Below are 13,184 nucleotides of genomic sequence, written 5' to 3'. Positions count from 1 at the left end.
GAGATGGATCATTATCCAGATTAAAGAGGACAGCAGTGTACCATAAGTTTGATGAGACGAAGCAACAATGGATCCTGGATTTGTACAACAGACGACCTGTGCTTTATTTATACGAAGCACGCCAACTATTTGTCGAACATTTTGGTGTGTTTATCAGTGCTGCTTCCATATGCAACATTCTACATGCTTACGGCATGTCATGGAAAGCTTTGGAGAGAAGAGCTGTTCAAATTCGTCAGGAAGATGTTTTGCGATTCTCCAATGAACTGAAATGCTTTCAGTGGGATCTAGAGCAGCTGGTATTTTTGGATGAAGTTTCCTTTGACAACCGCCAAATGCTTCGAAATCGTGGATATGGACGTGTTGGACAAAGCCTTATTTACCGAGGTGAATTTCGACGCAAGCCACGCGTTTCATGTCTCTGCTTTTTGGTCAATCGGGAGTAATTGAATCTTTTGAAACGCAGGGTACTTTCAATAGAAAGAAATTTTTCGATAGTTGTTCTAAAATGGCTCTCCATAGTGGAAATGTTCATAAATATCCTGGAAAACACTCGGTCTGGATAATGGATGGGGCACGTATACATTGCGACAAGAATATTGTGATGTATTTAAGATCAATTGGTATTATTCCAATATTCTTGCCAGCTAACTGCCCCTTCTATAATCCAATCGAGGTTGTGTTCGGATTGGTGAAGCGTTTCTTGAAACGTAATCATAATCACAAATTCAGTTTGCTTGCTTAGTCAGCATGGTCGATGTCAGGCATGTCCGTAACAAGAGACGCCAGCTTCTTGCTGAATTCAGTTTCCTCCGGTGGTAAGGAATCTTGCATTGCATCCAACAATGAGCGGGAAGAACTCACCTGTGTCTTGAGACAGTGTAGTTCTCTTTGGATTTGATTCATACTCTCTGCCATTGAATCCGCTGTTGTACACAAGCCACTTACTGTTGCTAAAATTCCGTCTGCAATATTGTAAGCCACTTGTAATCCTTGACGCGTAACTTTAAGCTGATTTGCTTCAAAAATTGGAGCAGCATGAAACAAGTGGAGATACTCATCCGGCGGCGCTTCTCTCATCAACCTTGTACGTTGGTCTGCTGGTTGAGCAAGAACAAAATTTGCTCACCGTTCCCAAGATGAAAATAGTGCGGAGTGATGTGAGTGAATCTCTTTCAATTCATGGACACAGCCAAAAACTTCCTCCGTTGCTGGAGCTCCAGCTTTATCCTTGCGTTCTGGGTGCAGTAGTAGTTTGCTGGCCTTCTTCCACATGGCTAGCGTTGCAATGGAGGAGGAGTATTTGAAAACATGGACCTGAATATGTTTACCTCTCCAATGAGTTAGTAGCTTGTTGTTGTGCCGAATGTCCTCCATAGTATAAAATTTCTTATTTTTTTCGTGCTTCAACATCACAAATCTGTCCAAATCAATCTCATCTGGATTATTCTTAGCAGACCATCTGATTTGTTGTTCATTGTCACTATGCTCGACCACTATCTCCCGAGCAACATATCCCCTGGCTGTTTTTTTTTTTTTTAATGTCTTTATTAAGGAGACTTTCAGCCGTTGGCTGGCTCGTCTCCGAATACCCCAGAGGGGGGTATTCCTAGGCGAAAAGGGGGTTTACAGAGTTTTTAGAATGTACAGAGTTTTGGTTTTTGAAACTTATGTTTCCTGTCTCAGCTAGCTGTCAAATTTTCATTTCAAAGGCTGTCTAAAGGACCCCGGTAGAGCCCCACCGGCAGAGGCTGCCAGGTGAACCTGGCAGCTGCTATCGGCAGGGGTTGCCGGGCCTGCTATCAAAATAGTATTTTTCGTGTTATAGTGACTAAATTCAGGACCCCGGTAGAGCCCCACCGGCAGAAACTGCCAGGTGACCCTGGCAGCCGCTGCCGGCAGGGTTGCCGGGCCTGCTATCAATATCGTATTTTAAATATTTTTGTAGATTCCTGCTTCCTTCGTAAAGCAGATGAGTTGGATTTCTGCTACCGGGTCGTTTTGGAGGACGTCCCGAATGTTGTCGGCCAGACCGTACAACTCCCGTGATCCGTGGAAACACGGGCAGTTGATAAGGATGTGCTCAACCGTCATCGTTGTTCGGCACGCGTCGCATCTCCTCCGGAAGCCTCCACCGCTGCTGCTTCCCATGTTGTGAGTAATCCGGGTGTGACCGGTTCGAAGTCTGGAGAGTATTCTCTGTTCCGCGTAACTTTTGGTGTCCGTCCATGGGGCCGTTTCCCCTTTGACCTTTCTAATGAAAAGCTCTTGGTTGCTGTTCCATTCGTTGCCCCATGCTGACCTGATGGTAGATTTTATCCAGACTTTCAGGTCTTGTCTGGGGACCGACTTGTGGGCAAGACGGCCGCTTCGTCCGGTGGCCGCGAGGTGGTCGGCTTTAATGTTACCGGCGATTCCGCAGTGGCCCGGTATCCACATGAACCCTGGCTGCTTCCCAGATGCACGTCAACAAACTTGACACAGAATTCCCGTACATGTCCTTTGAAGTAACCGGATCCGCCAAATGCTGTGATCTGAACAACCGAACGTAAAACACACCGATGAAATGAAATTTCTTGTTCTTGAACTGACCAACAGGAACATTGACAGTCATATTCAGCAGAGATCCATCGTTTTCCTTTTGGTGAGTTCATGAGGAACCACTTTTGTTCGACTCGATTGTGGCTTGCTGGTCCTCAATATTATCTTCACAGCTATCTTCAAAACCGGTGCCAGACAGATTACTCAGGTCAAGAAATTCAATCTCCGCGAATGGGCCCGGATCTTGGTCAGAATACACCTTTCTCTTCTTCGAACCTGTTGGTTCACTGCTTTAACCTTCCATGTCAGAGGTTTCCATGCTGAAAAGTAAAATATTGAGAGTTTTTATAATCTTTGTGCTCACATCTTAAAGCAAAAAATCATTTAACTTACGTGCAATCAGCAGCAATCTTTTGTAGGTTCGAGATTTAAATTCGTTAATGCTAGGTTGTTACATTTTTTTGTTTTTGTTTTGGTTTCAATTGAAAGGGATGATTCATGAGTAACTCTGATCGTGAATGAATCACCCCCACGTAAAGAAAACTGGCAAAAAATAACCGGTAGAATCCAATGTTGGGCTGAATTCACAATAGTGAGTGGCCTAAAAGAATTTGCCGCTCGATTTGTGGTTTTTTTTTTTCGAGATTGACCAAATGCGAAAACCGCGCGATCATGAAAGTGACAGTAAACATAAACACACTAAAACAAATTAGAGTAAACAGATAATTCTAACTCATCCCAGATTATCGAAGAATAGTGGATGAAATCGGATGATATCGGCAGGCGCGTGTTATTATTCATTATGAGTCAAGTTTGTCGAAAAATTCTGAATCATTTAGCAAATTTTAGTTAAATCTGTTAAATGAAATGTAAAATGGATTACTTTCGTTCCCCTTGATTGTTTCCGATGTATGAAGCTTTGTTAGAGCTTCTTTATTGTTTTCGATTCTTTTCTGGATTCCTCTGGATGTGTCAACCGTTTTTTCCGAAAGTTTGTTTAAATTTTTTCCTGAAGTTTCTCAATATTTGTTTTGGACGACATCCGGGATGTTGTTTCGACTTTTCTTAGAACTCTGTTCAAACTTCCTCCAGAAGAGCTTCTTAATTATTTCTCTGGAATTTTTTTTCGATTTCCTGCACAAGCAAATTCAAACAATTTTTCCGTGTTTTTTTCTCACAAGTTTTAATTTTCGCCTTCAAAAACGGAAAAAAATATAAAATTAATTAATATAGTTAATACCGATAGATACCGATTTTTTTAAACATTTAATACCGATAAGTAACTGTTAGAAAAAAATCTGGCACCGCTACCATCTCTAGGAAAATTCCAGAACAGTGACAAGGCCTATACCAACAGCAGCGTTTGACAGTAGGCAGCATGTCCCGGGCTCAAATCGTTTATTTTGCTGTGCTGGGCCCGCTGTCACGGTATAACATGTTGCATACGCGCCTGCCACTGGGCTGGAAAATTCAATATCGGCTCCATCTAATTACTAGGTCTGTCTGTCTTATCTGTGACCCGTTCTTGAAAATAAAGAATTTTCATGCCAATTGAAATTTATACGAGTCTGGTTCACCAAACGTCACTTTTTTAGAACTAAACAAGCCATCACTCACACAACACTACACTTTAGATCCCTTAACCAAACTTACTCGTTGAGCGCCGGACAGGATGATTGATGCGTTGTTTGGTTAAATCAATTATAATTCAACACGACGTTGGTTTGACATCGAGTTGCAGCCAAAAGTTCAACTCACACAATGCTCTCATCTAGAGCATAAAATTATCTAACCCAGAGTGCGGCTTTTCTACAGCTCACACAAACACATCACAGCCATCTTCGTTTCAGTCGCCGTTGTCGTCGTCGTCGTAGCATCGTGTAAAGGGGAGACGAAGAGCAAGAGAGTTTCGCGTTTCACCGCGCTGAGGTACTGAGTGTGTTTTAGCGTTCACTAGCCAAGAAAAAGGCGAAATTTGTGCCCAAAAGTTCGGAAAACGGTGCAAATTATATACGAATATCGCGCTCGGAAGTTCCGAAAACCGTTTAAAGTAGCAAATCACCACGGAAAGACTGTTTTACCAGAGGAAAAGTTGGTAAGTTTTCCCAGTGGATTCGAGGCCGTAGAAGTGGTGCTGGTACGAATAGATGATAGATTTTCTACCGCTGATGGGGGCAGAAAAAGGAAAAAAAAAGCTCACTCCACCGCCGTCGAAAAATTTCGTTTGAAAAATATTTAAGAATCTGGGACTTATTATGTTTGTTTTCGGCAGGAAGTACGTCGATTTGTTTGGAAACAGTGAGCTACTATTATGTCCGGAATTGCGATCGCGCGTCTCGGCGAGGAACGAAAAGCATGGCGTAAAGATCATCCCTTTGTAAGTTGCGATATTTTCTTTTTCTTTTGTTCTTGTTGCTGGTCTTGTTTGGAGGACTGCTGCTGTTACTGGTCTAGTGACGAAAAGGCAACAGCGGCGCAGTGTGTGTATTGTGCAAAGCAAAACCGTCACCCTGGTTGATGATGTTGCTGTGCCTAGTGCGGCACACTGGCATGCGCAGGTTTTTCGTGATGGGAGGTGATTGTCGCACAACTTTGAAACATTAATCGGAAAGGACCTTTTCCAAGAAACCTAACCCCAATCTTTTCGTTGTTCTTGATTGTTTTTTTTAGGGATTCGTTGCGCGTCCTGTGAAGAACGCTGACGGCACACTCAATCTCATGACGTGGGAATGTGCGATTCCCGGCAAGAAGGGAGTGAGTAACTCAGAATATTTGAACCATTCCTAAATTCTAATCTAATTCCTATGTTTTCCGCCAGACCCCATGGGAGGGCGGTCTGTACAAGCTGCGAATGATCTTCAAGGATGACTACCCAACCAGCCCGCCCAAGTGCAAGTTCGAACCACCACTGTTCCATCCGAACGTGTATCCGTCGGGCACCGTGTGCCTCTCACTGCTGGACGAAGAGAAGGACTGGCGCCCGGCGATTACGATCAAACAGATTCTCCTCGGTATTCAGGATCTGCTGAACGAACCGAACATCAAAGATCCAGCGCAGGCGGAAGCTTACACTATCTACTGGTAAGTACTCGGACTCAATTTCACACCACTCTTCAAATTGCTAACGCGCGTTTGTCTTGAATCTAACGTCAACAGTCAAAATCGTCTGGAATACGAAAAACGTGTCCGAGCACAGGCCAGGGCCATGGCTGCCACCGAGTAAGTTTACATAAGCTAGTGACGAACTGAGACAGTAAGAAAATCAACTAAATTATAAACAAACCATAAGCTGATCGGGTAGTACAAGTAGGAGGTGGAATCATTGCTATACCGGTCGGAACGCCGTGTCCGAGGAAAGGGTACACACATGCAGGAAGAAAACAGACGGGGTGTCCTTTACTTTAAGCAAACTACAGCAACAAATTGAATACAAAAACAACCATCTAATATTATATATGATAATCGTTCCCCTTTTCAAGACGCAAAACCCAGAAAAGAACAAGCAAGATAAATTTATTCAAAGCATAGTTCTAAGCCACTTTTTTAATTACTTAGATTTGAAAAGAAAAGATAAGAAGGATCAATAAAAAAAATGCAAGCCGAAAAACCCAATAGGGATGGATTCATTATCTCATCAACTCGCCTAGAGTAGAAAAGCTTCGATTTGGTTGAATTTATTTCTGTAGTTGTGAAAGGCCCTTTTTCAAAGATGACCGCGGATTGTATGAATTAGGTAGCACAGGATGAAAGAATCGTTGAAACCTTCTAAGGAGTCGCATGTGATCTCGATTAAGAAAAGCATTAGCCAAGTTATTCTTATTTAAAGTTTGACACCAGTAGAAGACTCATATCAATCTTCCTAGTGCTATAAGGGTCTTTTTTGACCGAGCGTGACTTTAAAAATGCTGCTCCTTGGTGTCAGAAGCTTTCAGCGACCTCTAGGAGTGGTACTACAGAAAAAGTGCGCGGGTCAAAATAGACGCAGACTGCAACTCGCTCCCAACATTGAATGGCAGATTGAATCAATGTTTGAACCGATTCTTGATCTATTGGCCTCAAGTGAAAGATAAAGGTTCCTAGAATAACACCTTGTCCAGGATTTCTCCATTTTCGCCATTTAGGTTACCTAGCACTGGTTCCGATAGGGCACAAAACGGACACTTCCAAAACGACTCAAAATTTATGAATTTTCATCCAGAAGTAAATAGACATCATGCCATGGACCAACAGATGAATCTAGTTACATCCGTACGCACAGAACCGTTCTTAACGCACGGCACATATTTTGTTTAAATTTTCTTTTGAATCTTTGATCGTCAATTCAGACATTTGGCATAATGGTCGATTGGTATTATATTATAATAATCGTTGATTGAAAATATCAGTGAAGATTCAAATGGTGCGAAGTCACTCGAAATGGTTGTCAAAAAAAAAATCTAACGATCAGGACCGTGTTCAGGCTTACGTGTCTTAAACAGATTCATTCGAAAGATAAAGTATTAGGCTCAACACTTAAATTTTATCCTTAAATTAAATTGTAAAGAAATAAAACATGTATCTTGTTAAAAGCTCGTCAAGTTTAATCATACCAAATGATTTTTTTTTTTTTGTAAAATTGTATCGTTTATTTCAATGTTCTTAAAAGATTATTTACAAAATAATTTAGCTTTCACTCCAGACAGCAGAGCAGTATTCCAACGTAGATCGTACGAGAGAGCAATAGAGCGATTTTAAGCAGTAAATGTCCGTGAAGTTCTTAGTAATCTTGAAGACAAAGCCGACGACATACGATATATGGTGTGAGTATGTCAGCTTTGAGTCTAGAAAAACGCCTAAGTCTTTCACGCAGTGCACCCGTTCGATAGTCGTGCCTAGTAGTTTGTAGTTGAAAATAATCGGTTGTTTCTTGCGTGAGAAAGTAATAACTGTACACTTAGCTGGGTTGACCACCAGTCGGTTTAGACTACACCAGTCAGCAAAGATGTCAATCTGATTTTGGAGAGAACGGCAGTCGGCGAGTGAGCGGATGCGCAGAAAAACTTTCAGATCGTCTGCAAACGATAATCGTGGCACTGTGATAACATGGTGAACGTCGTCGAAGTAGAGGAGAAATACCAATGGTCCCAGATGGCTGCCCTGAGGTATACCGGACTTTGCGCAGAAGCTAGCTGAGCGACAAGTACCCAAAGTTACTGTCAATTGGCGCTCCGTGAGGTATGAACGAAACCATCTCAAAAGATTTCCACCGATCCCTAGCCTATCAAGCTTAGCGATCGCAATTTCGTGGTTCAGCTTATCGAAGGCTGCCGTAAGATCTGTGTAGATAACGTCCGTTTGGGTCGGAGCAATCAAACTGTCTGTGATGTAAGACGTTAGGCACAGCATGTTCGTAGTTGTGGAACGCCCAGTTATGAATTCGTGTTGATCTGTACTTAGATATTGCTTGCAATGCGCATTTAGGGACTCTATGACAACCAATTCAAAAAGTTTTGATACAGCACTCAGCGGCGTGATTCCCCGGAAGATGTTTACGTCGCGTTTGCTTCCCTTTTTATGAACAGGAAACATATCCGCTGTCTTCCAGCAATACGGAAAGATGCCACTGGAAAGAGAGAGCTGGAATATGCGGCGCAGTGGATCTAAAAGACAAGTGATGTTCTTTTTAAGAATAATCGACGGAACACCATCGGGTCCAGCCTTAGTTGAAGTCTTAAGTTTAGATGCAGCTCTAGAAATCGTATCTGTAGTGGCTTCGACCATGCTGAGCGTTTGGTTGATCAAAGGAACATTACTGGCCGCGGAAGTAATGATATTAGCGGAGAGTTGCTCGGCTTCAAACACACTAGCAAATTTGGCTGAGAACAGGTTGCAAATGTCTTGTTGATTTCCAGCAGTTTCAGCATTAAAAATCATGGAAGAGGGTAAGCCGACTTCCCTGCGTTGCTCATTTACGAAGTTCCAGAAGGATTTCGGGTGTGATTTTAGCCGCCGTTGAATCCTCCTTTGATAGCGTTGAAAACAGAGACGACTTAACCGCTTAAAGGGTGTCCACGATGAAATTGCCACACTATGAAATTGCTCTAACTTTTTAACCGTTGGGTAGAATTTAATGAAAATTTGGGTGGATTTAGTTCATAGTGCATTATTTACATCCTGCAAGTTTGAAAGTCCTGTGATCAAAACTCGCGGAAATGGAGTCGAAAGAACAGCTCGTGCGTGATAAAATCTTGCGCATTCATCACGAGAACAAGGATCTCTCGCATCGTTCCATCGCTAAAACGTTGGGAATCGCGAATTCCACGGTGTCGCGAGTGATTAAGCGGTTCGAGGAACGGTTGACCACCGACCGGAAGCCCAGAAGTGAAGGAAAAAGTATTCCGTACAACACCAAAAATCACAATCGCGTAGTTGGGGCCTTCAACCGAAATCCGAACGCCTCCGTTAGGGATGTGGCTAAGAAGTTGCACCTAAGCCGAAGTTTTGTCCAGAAGGCCAAAACTAAGGCTGGGCTTCGAACGTTCAAGGTACAAAAGGCCCCTAATCGCGACGAGAAGCAGAACAAGTCCGCCAAAACCCGTGCCAGGAAGTTGTACCTCAACATGCTGACGAAAGTTGAATGCTGCATCTTGGACGACGAAACATATATGAAGGCCGACTTAAAACAGATCCCCGGCAACCTGTTTTTCACGGCCAAGGATAAGTTCAGCGTTCCGGAGCATGTCCGCACTCAGAAGATGTCCAAATTTGCGAAGAAATTCCTGGTTTGGCAAGCCATCTGCACGTGCGGGAAGCGGAGTGCACCTTTCGTGACCCAGGACACGATGAACGGACAGGTGTACATAAAAGAGTGCCTCCAGAAGCGGCTGCTTCCTCTCCTGAAGGCCCACAACGTCCCAACAATCTTCTGGCCGGATTTGGCCTCATGCCACTACTCCAAGGACGTGCTGAAGTGGTATGCGGACAATAAGGTCAATTTCGTGCCGAAAATGTTCAACCCTCCCAACACTCCGGAGCTCTGCCCCATCGAGAAGTACTGGGCGATTATGAAGCAGCACCTTCTTAAACGACCTAAGGTAGTGAAGACAGTCGAGGAACTGAAGAAAGTATGGGTTTACATGCAAAAAACGGTTGATTCACAGGATGTGCAGAATCTTATGGCCGGGGTTAAGGCCAAGGTGCGGGCATTTGCGTATGGACTGTAAATAAAATAAGAGTAAAATGGTAAAATGAAGTTTAATAGTTATTTCTCAATCCCTGAAAATTTGATGGCAATCGGATGAAAACTCGAATTTTGCGAATCAATTTTGTGTGTGGCAATTTCATCGTGGACACCCTTTATACTCGTGGTTGAGTCTGACATAGTAGCATTTCAGTGGCAGTGTGCGGAGTTTAGTAAATCTTGTGAGAACAGCCTTCTTAGTTCTTTTCAACGAGCGAAGATCTTTCGTCATCCACGGGACGCGAGAGTCGATATGGATGATCTTTTTGGAAACGTGTCTGTCAATGACATATGCCAAGACGTGAGAAAAGGCTTGTGCAGCAATGTTGACGTCTACAGGATCCAGAATATGCTCCCAATCTAGATTAGACAGCACATGGACGATACTGCAATGGTCAGCTCTACGGAAGTCATATGACACAGCGTTTGGAGTGCTGGTGAAATCATGGACAATATTATTTTCGATCACGATAACTAAAGCAGGGTGATGATGCACTACCTTGACTAAAGGTTCGGGTGCCGTGGAGAGGAAAGGAGCTGTATCACGAGCACTCACAAAGCAGAGATCCAGGGTGCGGTTGTTTTCATTCAACATGCCATTGATTTGTGACAGAATTACGGTACTATAACTGTCCAGGAGCTGGATGGTTCCTACGTGGAAAGATGAACGCTCGTGATCAGGACAAAAGAAACCACTATGGGTTGGAGTCCATGCAATGTCCGGTAGGTTAAAATCGCCAAGAACAATAACTTCGTCGGAAGGGCCTGCTTTGTCTGAAGCGGCCAAGACGGATCGACAATGTGCGTCAATAAGCTCCAAGTCACGGGTTCGATCTGGATGAATTTACACTGCACAGAGAAGCAATTGACGATCACCAAGTTGAATAGCCACCCACATTTGTTCAACCCTGTTCCAGGAATCGTCCTCGATAACTTCTGCTTTCAGCTTGGAATTAACTGCGATAAGGACGCCTATTATTCGTGTTTCGATCGCAGCGAAATATTTCGTAGGCAGCACCAAAGACATAGTTTGAAATGGCTCGATAATTGAGCCATGTTTCGGTCAAAACTAAAATGTCGTAGCAGTGATCCATGACGGCCAGATGATAATCTTCCACGAGGCCGTTCATACCACCAACGTTCTGATAGTAAATCGTTATGTCCGACCTCCGCTGTTCGGGAACAACGGAAGGTTCAGCGTGTTGTTGCATTTGGGAGCTGGTAAATGTCACTTGACGGAGGAAGGATGTTCGAGTAGGGCCGTTGCCAATAACAGGAATGTGGAAGATCCCTTCTCCCATCTCAAACGCAGGGCCGGGACGACTGCTGGTTGCTGGCAGGAGGGGCTCGACTGCGATGAGTGGAATAGGGGCTTCCTCAGGGCGGACGGCAAGAATGCGTCCCGGAGTGCAGTTGACTGTGGTGGCTCCATGTTGCCGACTGGCAGATGTTTGAGGTGAGCTGAAGGCACTGGAATTATGATCATCATCAGGCAGTGAAAGTTCGCTAGTAAGTGTGTACTTGCCTAATATAGCAGGCTGGGAGACCCTCAATCCACATCTAAACTCAGGGCCAGGACGACTTGGATGAACGCTGGCTGCAATAGGCGCGACTGATTTAGAGGAACTGGGGACTCCCAAAATGCTTTCTACGTTGCGTCCTGGTTGAGAAGTAATTTGCCTCAATAGATTTTCAGAGGGCGCACCGAAAATTCGCTTTGGACCGGGGTCAGAATAACCTGAGTATGGGAGAACTCATCATGCAACGATAAACTTAAATCACAGAGGTACTTGCCTATGCAAGCATGGTGGAAGACCCCCTTTCCACCACCAACTACAGGGCCGAGACGACTATGTTGAACGAAGCCGGCGGTAGGCGGGACTGTGTTGGGGCGATCGGGGGCTTCCATCAGACTTTCTACGGTGCGTCTCGGGGGCATTGTTGATTCGTCAGATGAGGGGATTAAGGGGTGACTGTTATACTGGGTGTACCTAAAGGGGCTGGCATATCGTGAGGTGCTGGTGTCCCAAACGGTGTGCCCGTTGGAGAGCCACCCGGAATAGTCTCTGGAACAGCAGGGAGTGCTGGGATATCAGGAGGTAGCCACACATTGTTTTTCGCCTGAGTATCCTCGAATTCTCTGTATACAATCCCCTGTGGCCAAGTTTCAGGGTTCAAAGCGTTCTCTTTTAGTTTCATTGGAATGCCAACCTTGTAGGAGATGAAGTTCATCGATAGTGGGTCGGTGCCTCTAATGGGCATACTTCGGTTCTCGTGAAAAGGACAAAGGAAGTTGTTTACAAAAGTTGATAGGCCCTTTTCAAATGTTACGCGAGCATTATTCATGTGTTCATTGTTAGTAAACAGGGCCCCGCTGATGTGTAAATTTTTTTCAGTAGATGAACTCAAGTTCACCCGTGCACTCGTCTATTAGGTTCTGCAGCGTGACGTCACAAATGAACTCAGTGTTAAACGGCTGAACCTTTTTGACAGTTCAGTGGTACTGTTTACAAGCACTTAGTCGTTTTTTCGAAAAAAAATTTCTAAGGTTTCTGAATTTTAACTTGAAAATTGTCGAGGAACAGCGCGTTGCAAGGATGTTGCTCGTGAACATTGCAGAAATGCTGTGTACATCTCACTGCAGTCTGAAAAATTATCGAGAAAATCCACCCAAGAAAAAATCGACTAAGTCCACGTAAACAGTACCACTGAACTGTCATCAGATTGAGGTTAACCCCGACGGTGCAAAACCTAATTGACGAGTGCACGGATGGATTTGAGTTCACTCACTCGACAAAAAGTGACACAACAGCGGGGCCCTGTTTACTAAAAATGAACACATGAATAATACTCACGTAACATTTGAAACGGGTCTATCAACTTATGTACACAAAACTTGTTAAGCCTTTTTCGCGCGAACCGAATACGCTCACGCAAACTAACAACACCATCGGGCAGAGGAAATTCTCCCCTTCCCGAAATTGCTCTTGGTTTGCGTGGGCGTACTTCGGTTCTCGTGAAAAGGACCTAGCAAATTATTTACAAAAGTTGATAGGCCCTTTTCAAATGTTACGCGAGCATTATTCATGTGTTCATTTTTAGTAAACAGGGCCCCGCTGTTGTGTCACTTTTTGTCGAGTGAGTGAACTCAAATCCATCCGTGCACTCGTCAATTGGGTGTTTTAGTGGTATTGAGGTAAACATATATTCGTTGTCTGCATTAAAAATGAAACTAAAATCAAATTTTTTTTCAATTTGGTACACTGGAACTATTTTAAGTAAGTACGATTACATGAGCAAAAAATGTTTTAGCGACGGTGTTTTTCAGTGAGAAATATTTAATGTGCTATGTCTGTTTGTCTGTGGATTTAGTGTCAACGATCAAAAATTTAAATCTTGATTTAAAAAGCTTCCACAAAACGAA

General features: G+C 43.7%; 1 protein-coding gene across 1 annotated transcript; it reads left to right on the top strand.

Annotated features, from left to right (window-relative positions):
- Positions 1-4,415: 4,415 nt before the first annotated feature.
- lwr (lesswright) lies at positions 4,416-6,197 on the top strand. Its single transcript, XM_065228956.1, has 5 exons — positions 4,416-4,636; positions 4,814-4,918; positions 5,212-5,295; positions 5,360-5,622; positions 5,698-6,197. The coding sequence occupies exons 2-5, from the start codon at positions 4,853-4,855 to the stop codon at positions 5,762-5,764; spliced, it is 480 nt and encodes a 159-aa protein (XP_065085028.1). The 5' UTR covers positions 4,416-4,636; positions 4,814-4,852; the 3' UTR covers positions 5,765-6,197.
- The last annotated feature ends 6,987 nt before the right edge of the window (positions 6,198-13,184 follow it).

This window comes from Ochlerotatus camptorhynchus, unplaced genomic scaffold (assembly GCF_037179485.1).
Source record: "Ochlerotatus camptorhynchus isolate MF236.1 unplaced genomic scaffold, CSIRO-AGI_Acam_v1.1 ptg000304l, whole genome shotgun sequence".
NCBI classification, from domain to species: Eukaryota; Metazoa; Arthropoda; class Insecta; order Diptera; family Culicidae; genus Ochlerotatus; species Ochlerotatus camptorhynchus.
This window is presented reverse-complemented; position numbering and strand designations above follow the sequence as displayed.